Below are 13,186 nucleotides of genomic sequence, written 5' to 3'. Positions count from 1 at the left end.
CAAAGCCTCTATGTTAGTATTTCACACTAAACAAACAAGAATCATCTAAACCATCAAAATGCACCCTCTCCTGCCCTTTCCAAGAGTATCTCCTTCACCATACAGGCTGTAAGCTCCAGTTCACAGCTCTCAGACCCTTGAGGCTTTATACTCTCCCTCAGGAAATGCTGCTGTGAGAGCCACCGTGGATCTGCTCGAGGGCTTCAGGGCTAAAGCTCTACTTGACGGACGCAAAGATGGCAGAACAAGGTATGAAAACTGCTTCTTTGGTCCCTTCTGTGCTTTTGTATTAAATGTCCAAAACACACTCAGTGAAACATTTTTATTGGCACGAGTCAGGGTTACAAAACTCTGTGGCTTAGGCGGATGACAGTACCAATCCCAGTTTTAGTGTTAGAGCCTATTCTGCCTGTAAAACCTGGCATGGATTTGCAGAAATTTGGGAGGTAACAACATTTGGATAATACAAAGTCACTTTACAGCTATTCCTCAGCTGAAAACACTAGTTCATAACAACATAAATAATGAATCTGACAACTTTTAATGTCAACAGATAAACTGTCTCCTCAGGCACTGCCTCCGAAAAAAGCTCCAGTGAAGAATGTAAGTGAACATAAGCAAATTTTCAGTGCCCATGTCAGGAAAAGATAGAGAACAACTGGCTTGAAAAGCCCTTTAGATTAGAAGTACATTAAACTTTCGCAATGGAATTGCAAAACTCTCCCTGGAGTCCTCCATGGTTCCCCATCCACTCCCGGCTCAGCTGCACTACACGTGTCCAACCACAGACCTGCCCTGTGCTTTGGCTCGAGAAAAAAAATGAGATGAGACCATGTAGGACCCAGTTTCACACCAGAGGGTAAAGACACGTTCAAACTACACCACTGAAATCTAAATGCAAATTTTGCTCCAAGGTTCAAATATTCTCCCTAACTTTATAATCTCCTGGAAATGAGCAGAATTGAGAAGGTTCAACTGAATTTTCAGTTTGTGTCTTGCAGTATCATTTGAAGCTTCAAGCTGAAAGTAACATCAAAAGGCACAAATCAATCTGGCAGGATTCTCACAATTCCATTTACATGGATGAAATTACTTCTGTCCAAACTCAAGAAGAGTAGTATGGAGTTAAATATTTTATGCAAAAGTTTCTAGTCCAATAGAGAAAGTAGCCTACACTGCTAAAAGCAGATGTACTTGACAAATTTTCCAGTCACTGTAAAGTAAAAACTCAAAATTTGACTTTCTGTTTCAGTGCCAAACATGCAAACAAGACTAATTTCCAAAAAGAACAAGGCAAAAAAAGAACTGAAAACTAAATTAATCACACAACATTCTGAATGCACTGTTTGTTTATTAAATAGCTGATATTTCTTGGAAATGGGAAGGAAGAGCTGCTTTGAGATAGATGATGATCTGCAGAGTTCCCTTTAGCTACACTGCAAAGCAGCAGATGCTCCGGTGGGATTTTGCATGAGTTTTGCCACTGGGAAATGGTCATCTATCTGTTGGTTTTAATATTCAACTTCCTGATCATTACTTCCAGGTAGAAGCCTAAGCTGAGGAAAGCAAACAATCACCTAGCTGGGGTGGGCAAACACGGTCACTCAGAGAAGCTCATTTTTGTGGCAGGCAGCAGCTCACCTCACGCTCTCAGCAGTCAAGGAGCAGTGCACACTTCTGCCCATGGGTGATGCAGAGTGGGAATCACACCCTGTAGGAGCCTTTCTCTTTCCATTAACTACAGAGGGAGTCCGAGGAAATTACACCCTTAGCTAAATTTAGTTATTGTGAATCCCCTTCCCACATTTGAGTATGTTTCATACCAGGCCGATCTCACAGCAGGAAATGATTAGCTGAAGTTAAGCATCTGACAATTCACTTTAATGAGCAATAACTCATGGCAACTCGCCATTAGCTTCAGTTGAATAGCTTTTATTTTTAGCTGGTGTTGCTCAGATGCGGCTTTCATCCAGCATGCGCTGGGAAAACTGACATCCCCAAGTAGTCTCCAGGTCTTGGTTGTGCCAGTCAGAGTGTCAGGGCTCAAGAGCTCCAGTTCCTGGAGGTCAGAGAAAAGTCACTGCAGTTCTGGGAAAGTTTCAAAGAGCGAGATAAAACCAAAAGCTTGGAGAAACAGCACAGAGGCGCGCGGTCTCAAGAGACCTTGCAAGAAAAGTTACTGAAATCCTGAGAGCGTGCTGAATGAGTGAGCCGGGTCTCCAGGGAGAGAGACAGCACAAGGGGAAGGCACAGAGAAAGAGCCTGCTGAAATAAAACATGACTTTGTTACTGTCCAAGAGCGCCTAGTGAGTGGAACAGCTACAGAAACCATCTCTATTGTATCTGCTGCTTCATGTGGACCTAAAGCTATTGTCAGAGGTGACTGTAGGGAGGGCACGGGGAAAAGATGAAGATGAGCCCTCAGATGAATACAGGGCAGGGCCTCGCTCCTACAGATGAGCATTTAACCGAGGAGCTGCTGCACATCAAGGCAGAACGTGTCCTTGTGCCTCTGAAGAGGCTCTCAGGAAAGCGTGCAACTCAACCCCACGGCACCGAGCACTTGAACAGCAGCTGAAACATCGGCAGTCCTCCTCTCTGGGTGTCCCACTCAGAAACGGGTTTCCATATAACAGCATACAACTGTGACAGGTATCTGCAACTTCTCTGGTGGGAGGTTTGAGCCTTTTTCTCTCCATTTATCAGCCTGACAAATTCATCCTGCTTCAGAGTCCCATCTGAGCCCTCACATAAACTGCTGTGAGTTCATGACAGGAATAATAAGAGAACAAACATTCACAGAGTGAATCCACCAACCCATTGGTAAGTGAGATACTCCTAGCCAGCTCCTATCCCCAAATACTGTGAGATAGGCACATTACTGGCCTGCCTTGAGTCCTTCAAGGGAACCTTGCTTAACTCCCCAACAAAGCAACAACTTTTTAGAATACAGTTTTTACTAAATAAAAGCGTGTGGAAAAGCTCAGAAAAAGAGCAGTTGCTCCACACAGCAGAGTTTGAGGCCACACGCAGTATTTCTACGCACTCAATTTCATTCACCCATTCTCTTGCCTCGGGTTTGTGCCCAGCACACGTCCCGGACCCGACCAGAGCACAGCTCGAGCAAGTCCAACACATCTGCTGGGAGCGCACGTTGGAGCAGCCTTCCTGTAATGCCTCACAGCTGGGAGAGCAGATTTCTGAAGTCAAGAGGCACACATTTCACTTTAGCAAAGAAAGGAAATAAAAAGTCAAGACTAACAAGATCCAGAAAGGGCATGCTTTTTTTTTTTTTTTTTTTTTTGAACAAATCAACATTTATTTCAATTTAGTCAAACAACTCGTTGAAGCACTTCTCTAAGTTCTACTTTACATTTTGTATTTACACTGTCCTCATTCTGTGACAAAAATAAAGTAATCCCCGACCCTGAAGTTTCCAGAATAAGTGTTGCTAGCAGCAAAAAGAACAAAGCCCCAAACACAAAGCAAAAATCCCCCTTGATATATTTTGATAGGAGACTTATGCATGTTCTGTAAAAAAAGTTTTAACCCTGAACTTTTATGGAAACCTATATGGGATGATGAGGGGGAAATGTCATGTTTGAAGCTGAACAAGAAGAGCAGCATTTGCTGGCCTTTGCAAGTACACTGTTACTTTTAGCATAAGGAACTGTGAAATGCTTAGACACCCACATAGAAGCAGACTTTTTAACTTTGATCTAAGCAGTTTTGCTCTGCTGGGAGCGTAAGGGTACCAGAGTCGGCGAATACCATCTTTTATCCTGGTGGTGGGCACAAAAACAAACTTTATTACACATGGTTTCCAAGCAGCTGTTAGTACAACACAAGCCTTATTCTTTTGCGAAGTGTCAAGGGTCAGCTTCATTCAGCAGCTCCCAAATTGAGCTACTGTAAGAATTTTTCCACGCTTAATGAAGCAATTTCTCAGTTAAATGACATCGTTGCTAAGGTCAACTCTGCCTTAACGCTTGAAGCCAGCAACCTCTATGACAAGGTGGACCATTCTGCTGAATGGGGGAAAGGAGGGAGGAGGATCACATTTGAATATTGTGTTTATCTCTCCCTACCTCAAAAGAAACTGTGGCTATGTCCCCAAACAATTCCTCATGGAAACAACTGAAGAGTATTGGTGACAAAATAAATTGGAATTGGAAAAAAAAAAGCAAGAACAGAACCCAAAGCTTTTTGGGATAGGAAGAAAAACTGCATGTTGAGAAAGAAGGGATTGGTCATTAAACTTTCCAGGCACACACAGGGCTCAGAAAGCACAGAAAACAAGCAGAACAAACAAACACAACTGTGTGCATCTTAGCGTCAGCTTCTTTTGCCAAATGCAGTAGCTTCCAACATTCAGCAGCTGTGTCTTGCTTTCTAGTGCTGTGGAGTTCTCTTTGGTACTTGGAGGCTGTCAGGAGCTCCGGGCAAAGAGAAAGTCTTTGTCCATTTACCAACCAATTCCAAAGGCGCTGATCTTGAATAACTTTACTAAGCAAGAGTGACACAGATGTCTAGGAAAGGGGGCTTTTCTCTTAGTAAAGTTGTGGTAGGTGCAGTGGAAACCCAAGGCAATCTACATGCTTGTCAAATTGTGCCTAGGTAAGAACAGAGTCCTCCATGAACGTCTCTCATTTGTTCACTCTTAAATTATTCAGGCTCTGACAGCCCCTGAAAAGAAAAGAACGGAATAAGAATAAGTTGCAAGTGGTGCAGGGCGAGAGCGGACACCACGTAACCACCAAGAACAACGAGGTTGGGGTGTTTGACGACAGACACACTGCAGCCGGAGCCTCCAGGGCTGGTGCCCAAAGCAGCTACCTCCACACCCTTGTCCTCCAGAAATACTAGCAGAAAATACAAGCTCACAGCAAAGGTACTGGTTAGGATGAATTAAAAGAAGTAATGAATGAAGTAAATGCAAGCAGCGGTTTGGAAATAAAACACACAGATAAGAACTGCTGGTGCTTGTGATGTTTTGCTCTTTGAACACGGCACAGGGAAATGGCTAAGCAGCTCGGACACTTTTAAGTGCACACTCAAGACTACCAGTCAGACTTGTGGGAAGCTTTAATTCACTGAGCTTAAGTAGGAAAATCAGAACATCACTTGCCATCCCATATAACAGGCTCACGTGATCTACGTCTTGGTTTTTTGTTTGACAGCTCTCCATGGCAGGGAGCTGTTCTGTGAGGAATCTTCCCTGTGGTGCCGGTCAACAAGTTCATCAAATTTCAGGTGATGAAATCACTACTACACTCTGTCTGCATCAGCAAGAAAGATGGGACGGGAACTTGAAGTCTCAGAGAGCATCTGCTGCATGGGAACAGGAGAGCTCTCTGCAGCACCCTGCCGAGGTCTCACCCTCTGAAGCTGTGTAAGTGCCTTGACCTAGCCACCAGCCTTCCCAGTAAGGTTAGTCCTGAGAAACTCATTGATTCTGACTTCTGGAAGGCCACACAAAGCCTCCCACAGCTACGGCACCTACACCATTGCTCCTTACCAGCAGCCTCCTCACAGAAAAAAATTCTAAGTCCAGCTTAGCAGACATGTGAAGAGGTACACTGCATAAACTGCACTGCTTCATTCCCAGCTGCATCACTGCATCTAATCACAAATAGCTGTAAAAATGCTCTACCAAGCAACATGTCTAATAAGTGATTATCATTACAAAAGCCATATTCACTATCGCTGAGCAGCCGCTTTATTTCAGCCCCATCTTTCAAAGTAATTAGGAAAAAGAAACACTTATTTGAACACAACAGCAAGGGCTGCACTGGTCTAGCAGCAGAGGCTCTTTGATTCTGGAAAGACTCTGTCGAATACGAGTAATCTCTTACCGCAATGTAAGATGCCTGATCACAGACATCCACCTGCCTGATAGTTTAGTATCTCTGGGACAAGTGAGTGCAGTGAGTATTCAGTGAGCATTAGCCTTTAGATGTTTGTCTGGAGCTTGCCTTGCTTGAGGCTTTTCTTAGACAGACTGCCAGATCAAATTTTATGGCAGCACAGCTCTGAGCAGCTCCAGCCCTCCTTGAGCAGCCCAGGATGTTCAAGCCTGAGTAATTTCTCTGATACTAAGACAAAGTCAACTAAGATACTGCTGTCTGCTCAGCACCTGCGCCCTGGCAGGAGCTGTGCTCTGCTATTGCGGAGCTGAAGTCACTACTGTGATATTCAAAGTGTCTGCCTCTTTCTTGCCTAAAGCTATGATTTTCCGTCTGCTGCCCTAGAAAGGATCCCTGTTGATTAATACTTATTCAATTTGCTAAAGAAATCTATTCAGCCTCCACATGCTTCAGCTGAGAGCGATGTTTGAATATCGTGCTGATCCTCAACGTTCAAACTACAGAAGGTGCAAAGAATACCAGACTTGAGGCACTTCAATGGTATTAGCTATGAATCATCTTTTTACATTGTACCACTCAGATACATTTGGATCTAAACCACATTTGCATTTCTAATTAAAACAGATTACCATTAGTAACTAAAGAATGTCTTAAATCAGAATCCTTAGGCCATAAAAGCTAATTGCATGATGCTAAAACTGGATTTCAAAAATATACATATTATACCCCCTGCAGGATTAATTAGGCAACATCTCTTCAAAAGAGTTCTCAAAAGTGTATTTATTCAGCATGTGGTTAAATTATACTGGGTTGTGCAACACTTTTCATAGCCTGCCTTGGCGCACACTTCTGCGGCAGCAGACAGCTGGGGCCTTGTTCGTCAGGGGTGCTCAACATGGGCAAATCTGATTCGGGACCGCAGCAAACCCCAGCTGATGAGAAGGAACACACATGCTGGTTCGTGCTCTCTGCCTCACAACCACCTAGATGCTGCCTTCACCCCTAACGCAATCCTGCTGCTCCCTGCTGTGCAGCAGGGGTTGTTTTGGCCACAGTTAACTGGTGCCGCTGAACAAGATGATCTCGGGTACGTGTGTTATGTGCTTCCTGGGACATGCAGGCCTATAAAAAGGCTGACATCAACTGGCAGATATAAATCTGGAAGTTATAACTGCTGATTATTTGATGCTCATTTTGTCACCAATTTCCTACGTGATCTCAAGAAAGTTTCAGAGTGCTCACTGAACTGTAATGTGTTTTCAGATAGGTTAAGACTGTACTGCATGTCTTAGGGATGTAAGAAACCTCTGTTCACTGAAGCTGCATGTGCATTATGAAGGGAGGAGAAAAAAACAACACAGCATAACAGGGCACATCCTCAGCTGCTATACTCTGTAGCTGTAATTGTCAGCAAGCCTGAACTGCATGAAAAAGCATCCTCAGTGGATTTAGCTGTAGCCGGGGATGTGCCACTCCCAGCACTCCTTGTGTGCTCAGAGCTGCTTGCTCCATGTGAAATACGAACATGGAAAAATGCCTGGAAAACCTAACAATGGAGACACCTCCAGGGTTGCTAAATGCAGTACCTTCTTATCACAGGTGAGAGCCCATCTCTTTCCTAAATGTTTAATACAGTGTTGTCTTCTGCTAGTGAACAAGGGATCTTTGCTCAAAATTGACATATAGATTGTACTTGTGCTTTCCTGTATACAGCAACACTAAATTTCCATGTTTAATTTACAACCTTCCAACACAAAAGATAACAATCTCCACCAGAAACCACCTAATGGCTCCTCAGGATCACATTTGCTAATGGGTTTCCAGCAGGTCTGCGTCCCAGGCTTCACCCCTTTGTGCAACTTTACAGCCTTTCACAGCCTGGAAGATAATTTTGCAGGGATCCAAGATTTCAAAGTTGTTGAGCTGTACCAGGACTAGCAATGGCTGTAACACATGGAACAACCAAGTGCATTGTGGTGCAGTAAGGACAACAGAATAGCAATTACTAACTTCTCATGTGGCAACACACAGAATGGGAGATGTATTTTTTCCATTTTCCAAAAGTACTGAGCGACCAGAGTTCCTGTATAGTAGAGGAGCACCCGAAAGCATTGAGTAGTACTGGGAGGTGAGGAAGTAAGAAACCAGCCAGAGCTATAGTGGGCTTTCTGCAATGTGATGTTATGCATGCTACATTAGAGAAAAGCAAACAACAAATACGTAAACTGAAGCATATATAATGGTGCTCTCCCCATCAAAGAGAAGAAACCCCCATGGCTGTTCTACTATTAACTGCTGTAATTCAGTTTGCACGTTCTATTTCTCATCTCATTATGACTTCACTGGTGAAATTTTCATACTTTGTCCTAATTATCTGAAAGGAGCACAGGTGATGGGTGTGATTTCCATGTTCTCAGCTTGCCGGGGAGAGGACTGCGGGGCTGGTCCAGGACAGAGGCTGACAGATTGAGAGGCATGTCAAACTCAACAGGAGACCCAACTGGATGCACTAACTACCTTTAATCCAAGTAATGGCTGGTGTTTCAGCATGATCAGCCACATCAAACATTATGAACTAAAAGCAAACAGGTTAATTTTTGGGTTGTGTTTTCTAATGACAAAGAATATTAGCCAAGGGAGACGTTTTTGAGCTTATCTCATTAGGTATTTCCTAATAGTTCTTTACATGTGCTGAAGTCCGACGTAAGATCTACAGATCTTTTTTAAGAAAACAGCCAGATGTGCTTCTGTAGTTGTTTTAAAAAGTATCTTTACATAACATTGAATTGCATGATGCAATATTAACAATTGAACTGTTCTGCAATAGCAACTGATATGCAGTGGCTAAACTGGCAGAGACCTGGATTTCCTTACTGAATTGAAAACCACATCTGTAGATCCCTGCTGTAATCACTAACTGCTCAACTGATTCTTCTCTTTTTAAAAGAAATTGCAACTTTTGCCAGAGACGAAAATGTTTTCACAGAGCCTGTTAACAGACAAGAACTACACTGAAATGTAACAGTGTTCTGGTGTGTTTGAGAAGTACCTTGATGCTGGTTTTAGACTGAAACATTTTGAGGTTTGGGTTTTTTTAACTTTTAAAAAAATGACAGATTAGTTTTCCAAATACATACACAAATTTTAACAAGGTGTATGCTGAAACATAACGGTTTGGAAAAAACCCCAAATCCTTCTGGGGTCATGTGAAATAACTGCCCTTTTTGTTTCACTTCAAAATGGATGGATTTTATTTCAGCATCCGTGCACTGAATTCCTAAACAATACATCTATCTGGCATTTATTTTATAGGAAAGCAGCATGTTTAGCTACCCCATGTTCTTTGCAGTGAACAGGGAGTTACCCAAGCTGTATTTTTCACAATTATCTGTTCTCTTTCCCTTAGAATAAAGTCTCCCTTCTTTAGGCTTTTGACAAGATGAATAAAGCCTTGTGAATTCTTATATGCTTCTTGGAGTGAATGGGAAGTTTAGGAGCTTGGCCTGCATAAAAGCAAGCCCCATGTTTCCTTAAAGCTGGATGAATACATGAAAGTTGAAAACAATGTAGCAATCCGAATGATAAGGATCCTCATCACGCAATCACCCGCAGACTAGTAACTGAAAGCTGATCATTATAGAAGCTCTTGCTATCCATTTTATACATACGAATTAAGATCTGAAAGTTTATTTTCTGTACAACTTTTGTCACATCCTGTATATAACGCCATCTCAAAAGATAAGGCTGCAAGATCAGGTGCAAAAGTGAGACACAAAGCCAGAGGATGAAGGGCTAGCTTACGTCGAGAGAGTTGGAGTTGTCCAGCAGTGTGTAAAATTTTCAAAAAAGAAAAAATAACACTAGTATTACTTGGATCTTGGTAACTGAGAGAAGGTTGCTAAAGCGTCCCGAACACTGGCACTGAAAGATAAACATCAGATTTACAGAAAGTAGCTGGCGGAAAAGGAGAGCAGTGAGCAGAGAGTCACGTGCAGCAGCGAGCACTTTGAAAGACCTCAAACCTCCTGTGCTCTTGGACACTATATTTTGCAGTAACGCAGACCCACTGAAAACCTAACTTGTTGTATCCGTGAACAAGGTTTCTACCCTCAAAAACCCCTCCTGCAAACAGGTAAGATTTAACAACACTTAAAACTAAATAATCCTAAAAGGAGCTCCCTGTTGCCCCCAACCTGCCAACAGAGGAGTGGCCATGCTTCTCCTTCAACTGTCCACCTTCAGAGGTTGCTTACCAGCCTCACGACTTCTCCTGCTGAAATCCTCCTACGTCTCATTGCCACATTCAAGGGAGGACATGCCCACGCACACAAGTACTAACAGGTTCAGAGGACTGAGTCTTTGTTTACCCAAAAAGACTGGCATGGGGACTGTCAGGCATGCTTTTCGGACATGCTTAACGCAGGACTATCTGTCAGGAGGGTGTAAAGCAGGTGTGGGAAAGCACGTTTCCACACTAACAAAAAGAGCGATTTTTTTTTGCTAACAGTATTCACCTTGTCCTGTTAATCCTGCTTGCTCAACTGAGCAGCATTTTCATCAACTCTTTTGTCCCTTCCAATAACTATCTGCTATGACCTACTCTGACTCCTGATTCAGCCTGCAGATGGGAAAACACAGGACTTGGAAGAGATGTTCCTGTCACGGGCTTACCAGTTTTCTCTTAATAGAACTGGAAGAAAATAACAACACCTCTCCCAAACCTCACTACAGCCATTTGCTTGCTTGTGAACCTGCCAGGAGAAAGAGCCGAGCACAGCTCTGGCATGAGAGAGAGGCTGCCCACAGAAGACCAGTACACTTGATCCTCTTGACTTTACTGAGATGCAGCTAATGAGCAACAGAGGGACTTCACCCAAGGAGTATATTTGGGGAAGGTAACAGTTTCCTCATATTTCTCATTCAGGAAGGACCAGGAAACTAAGCGAGCTTTGGTTGACACCCTTAATTTTACTATTGTTTTCTCCTCTGCCTCAATTTTGACGGAACTGCTTTGCCCATGCATTCCATTACACTTTACACAGTGTAACCATGGCTCAGTCTGAAACACTAAATAAAATATGTTCAAATTAGGAAATGTTATGGGCTTGAATATATTACTGCAGATCACTCTCTTGCTACCACTCAGCACAAAGGTACCAGTTTCCTTAGCAAAGCTCTGCAGCTTGCTGTAACACAGTGTCAGCACCTTCTATAAAAAGCACCATCAGATATCACTTTTTACCTAATGAAGAAATAACTTTTACTAACATGCTGTTGACAGCCCTTGTAATAATGCCGGTTTGCCTAACTTCCAGTTAAGGCTCTGTTTCTGACCAGCTAGCAAAGATGTACAAGGTGGCTGGCTGAACTCCCTTCACTGCACTTCAGTCACCATCACTCTGTCAAGAGGAGCTTACTTTGTTAATCTTACAGCAAAGAGTTTCATCAGACTGAGACAGTAACAAATCAAAGACTCAGGGAAGGATAGCAAGAAAAGGAAAAAGAAGGAAAGAAAGAAAAAGAGGGCAGTAAAACAAAAAAACGCAGAAGGAAGAGCAAAACTGCAGGAGACAGGAGAGAGGAGAAGCTGGAGGGACAGGAAACTTAAATAAGAGTTTTAACAGGAGCTTAGCACAGACACAAACCCACTCAATCTTTCATTTTTAACACACTGAGATTAAAGGTTTGACATTCAGATTAAGTTTCTTTTGTTCTGAAATGAAAAGTTTGGATATGACCAGCAGCCTGCTCAGAAGAGCAACTCTTCTAAGAGGCAGAGGGACATGTTCTTTATTGAAGCTGATATGGTGCATCCAATTAAATCCATCTTCCCTGTTTCTGGCTACCCTGAAGTAAAAAGTGTTTTATATTCTCACCTGAAGCCACTCTGCAGCCACATAATGTTACCTAGAACAGAGTGTAAAGTGTTGCACTATAAAGTTATGCTGACAATAGATTACTTTTAAACCACAGACCCTTTTCTTTGGGCTGTACTTAATGCACTCGTAGCTAGCTTCTCAAGTCCAGAGCAGATCAGAACATCTCTCTCCTTGTGCTCGAAGAAAAGCATTTTCCTACACCTTCTTAGTGCATCCCAACCTCCTGGTGCCCCTTAGGGCAATGAGTCCCCAGCGTGCCCCAGGTTGGGCTAGAACTGACTGAGCTGAATTACTGCACAGGAACGTCCTCTAAATAAGGCCCTGGGTAGAATACAGCACACAGAATTTAGCTTCGAGGTTAAATCTGAGTCACGGACTATTCTTTACAGCCTCCCATGCATCAGAGCCTGGAGTTCAGTTTCCACCTGACCCAAGCTCCCAGCACCTACTGCTGAGCTTCAGAGCTCTGCGCTGAAGGTAGTGCGGAGTAATGGCACTCACCTGCTGGACTTTGCTCTGTGTTTAAAGGCAACAAAGTTTTGACCTTGTCACAGTCAAGGCATGCAGCTGACCATTTGCTTTAGAAAAGACATTTCACAAAGCAGGATTCCCTCAAATTTCTTCGCTTTCCCTCATCATGACCTTTTCAAAGGGGCCTCTAATCTGAGGCGATGGACTCCATGTTAAAAGAAAATAAGCTATACTCAATTGCAAATCCTGGACTGATTTCTAAGGAGAGTTCAATGACTTCCTAGTTATCAGAAGACCATCAGAATTTGAACCCTCTTATCAGTCTGCTATCGGGGCCAGTTTTGCAGTACTAAGAAGTATCCCATTACACTAGGTCACTTTGCATTTGTGCATTTAGGAGATACAGCAAAAAGCCTTGCTTGCCCACTCTTGGCTGATCAAGGCCATTAGCCTGAAGGCTGTGCAAGTCTATTGCTCTTAACTACCCCTTTTTATGGCTGAAAGCAAGTGACAGACTCTTGCTCTGAGGCACTCCTATATTAGGATTCATATTTTTCCGTATTTCAGAACAGACAAGTAGTCCTTATTTAGTCCATGCAGGGGACTATCAGAGTTGGAGCAAAACTGCAAATGGTACTAAGTGTCAGTTGCTTTCTCTGGATGGATCTCAGTAGCTTTGTACATGGGCAAAGCTGACAAGATCAGAAACTCACCAAGAGAAACAAGTAAGAAAGCAGTATCAAGGTCTCTACTGCTGCAAAAGACAGGATAAGATCGATGTAAAAGAGTACTATGAGTTATCTGTCAAAATCCTTCAGAGAAATGCCCAGTTACACGAAATTTACCTATTTCATGATACATTGGGGACCTAGGGTTTGGGTTTTTTCAGCTCTGCATTATTGTTGCTATTTAGGAGTTCAAGCAACCACATCACTTCCAAGCTCCACGGCACAAAAAGCACTGACACAG

General features: G+C 43.0%; 1 protein-coding gene across 16 annotated transcripts in view; it reads right to left on the bottom strand.

Moving 5' to 3' along the window:
* Nucleotides 1–13,186, bottom strand: part of KALRN (kalirin RhoGEF kinase) — a 532,819-nt gene that overhangs the window by 66,807 nt on the left and 452,826 nt on the right. The window contains exon 36 of one of the 16 annotated variants that reach the window (XM_030018366.2): nt 308–4,686. The exons of the other annotated variants lie outside the window; for them this stretch is intronic. Coding sequence (XP_029874226.2) covers nt 4,670–4,686 — 17 coding nt within the window. The 3' untranslated portion in view covers nt 308–4,669. Of the gene's footprint in view, nt 1–307; nt 4,687–13,186 lie in introns of those variants that run through there. 16 annotated transcript variants of the gene reach the window in all.

The sequence above is a fragment of the Aquila chrysaetos genome, chromosome 6 (genome assembly GCF_900496995.4).
Source record: "Aquila chrysaetos chrysaetos chromosome 6, bAquChr1.4, whole genome shotgun sequence".
Lineage (NCBI taxonomy): Eukaryota > Metazoa > Chordata > Aves > Accipitriformes > Accipitridae > Aquila > Aquila chrysaetos.
This window is presented reverse-complemented; position numbering and strand designations above follow the sequence as displayed.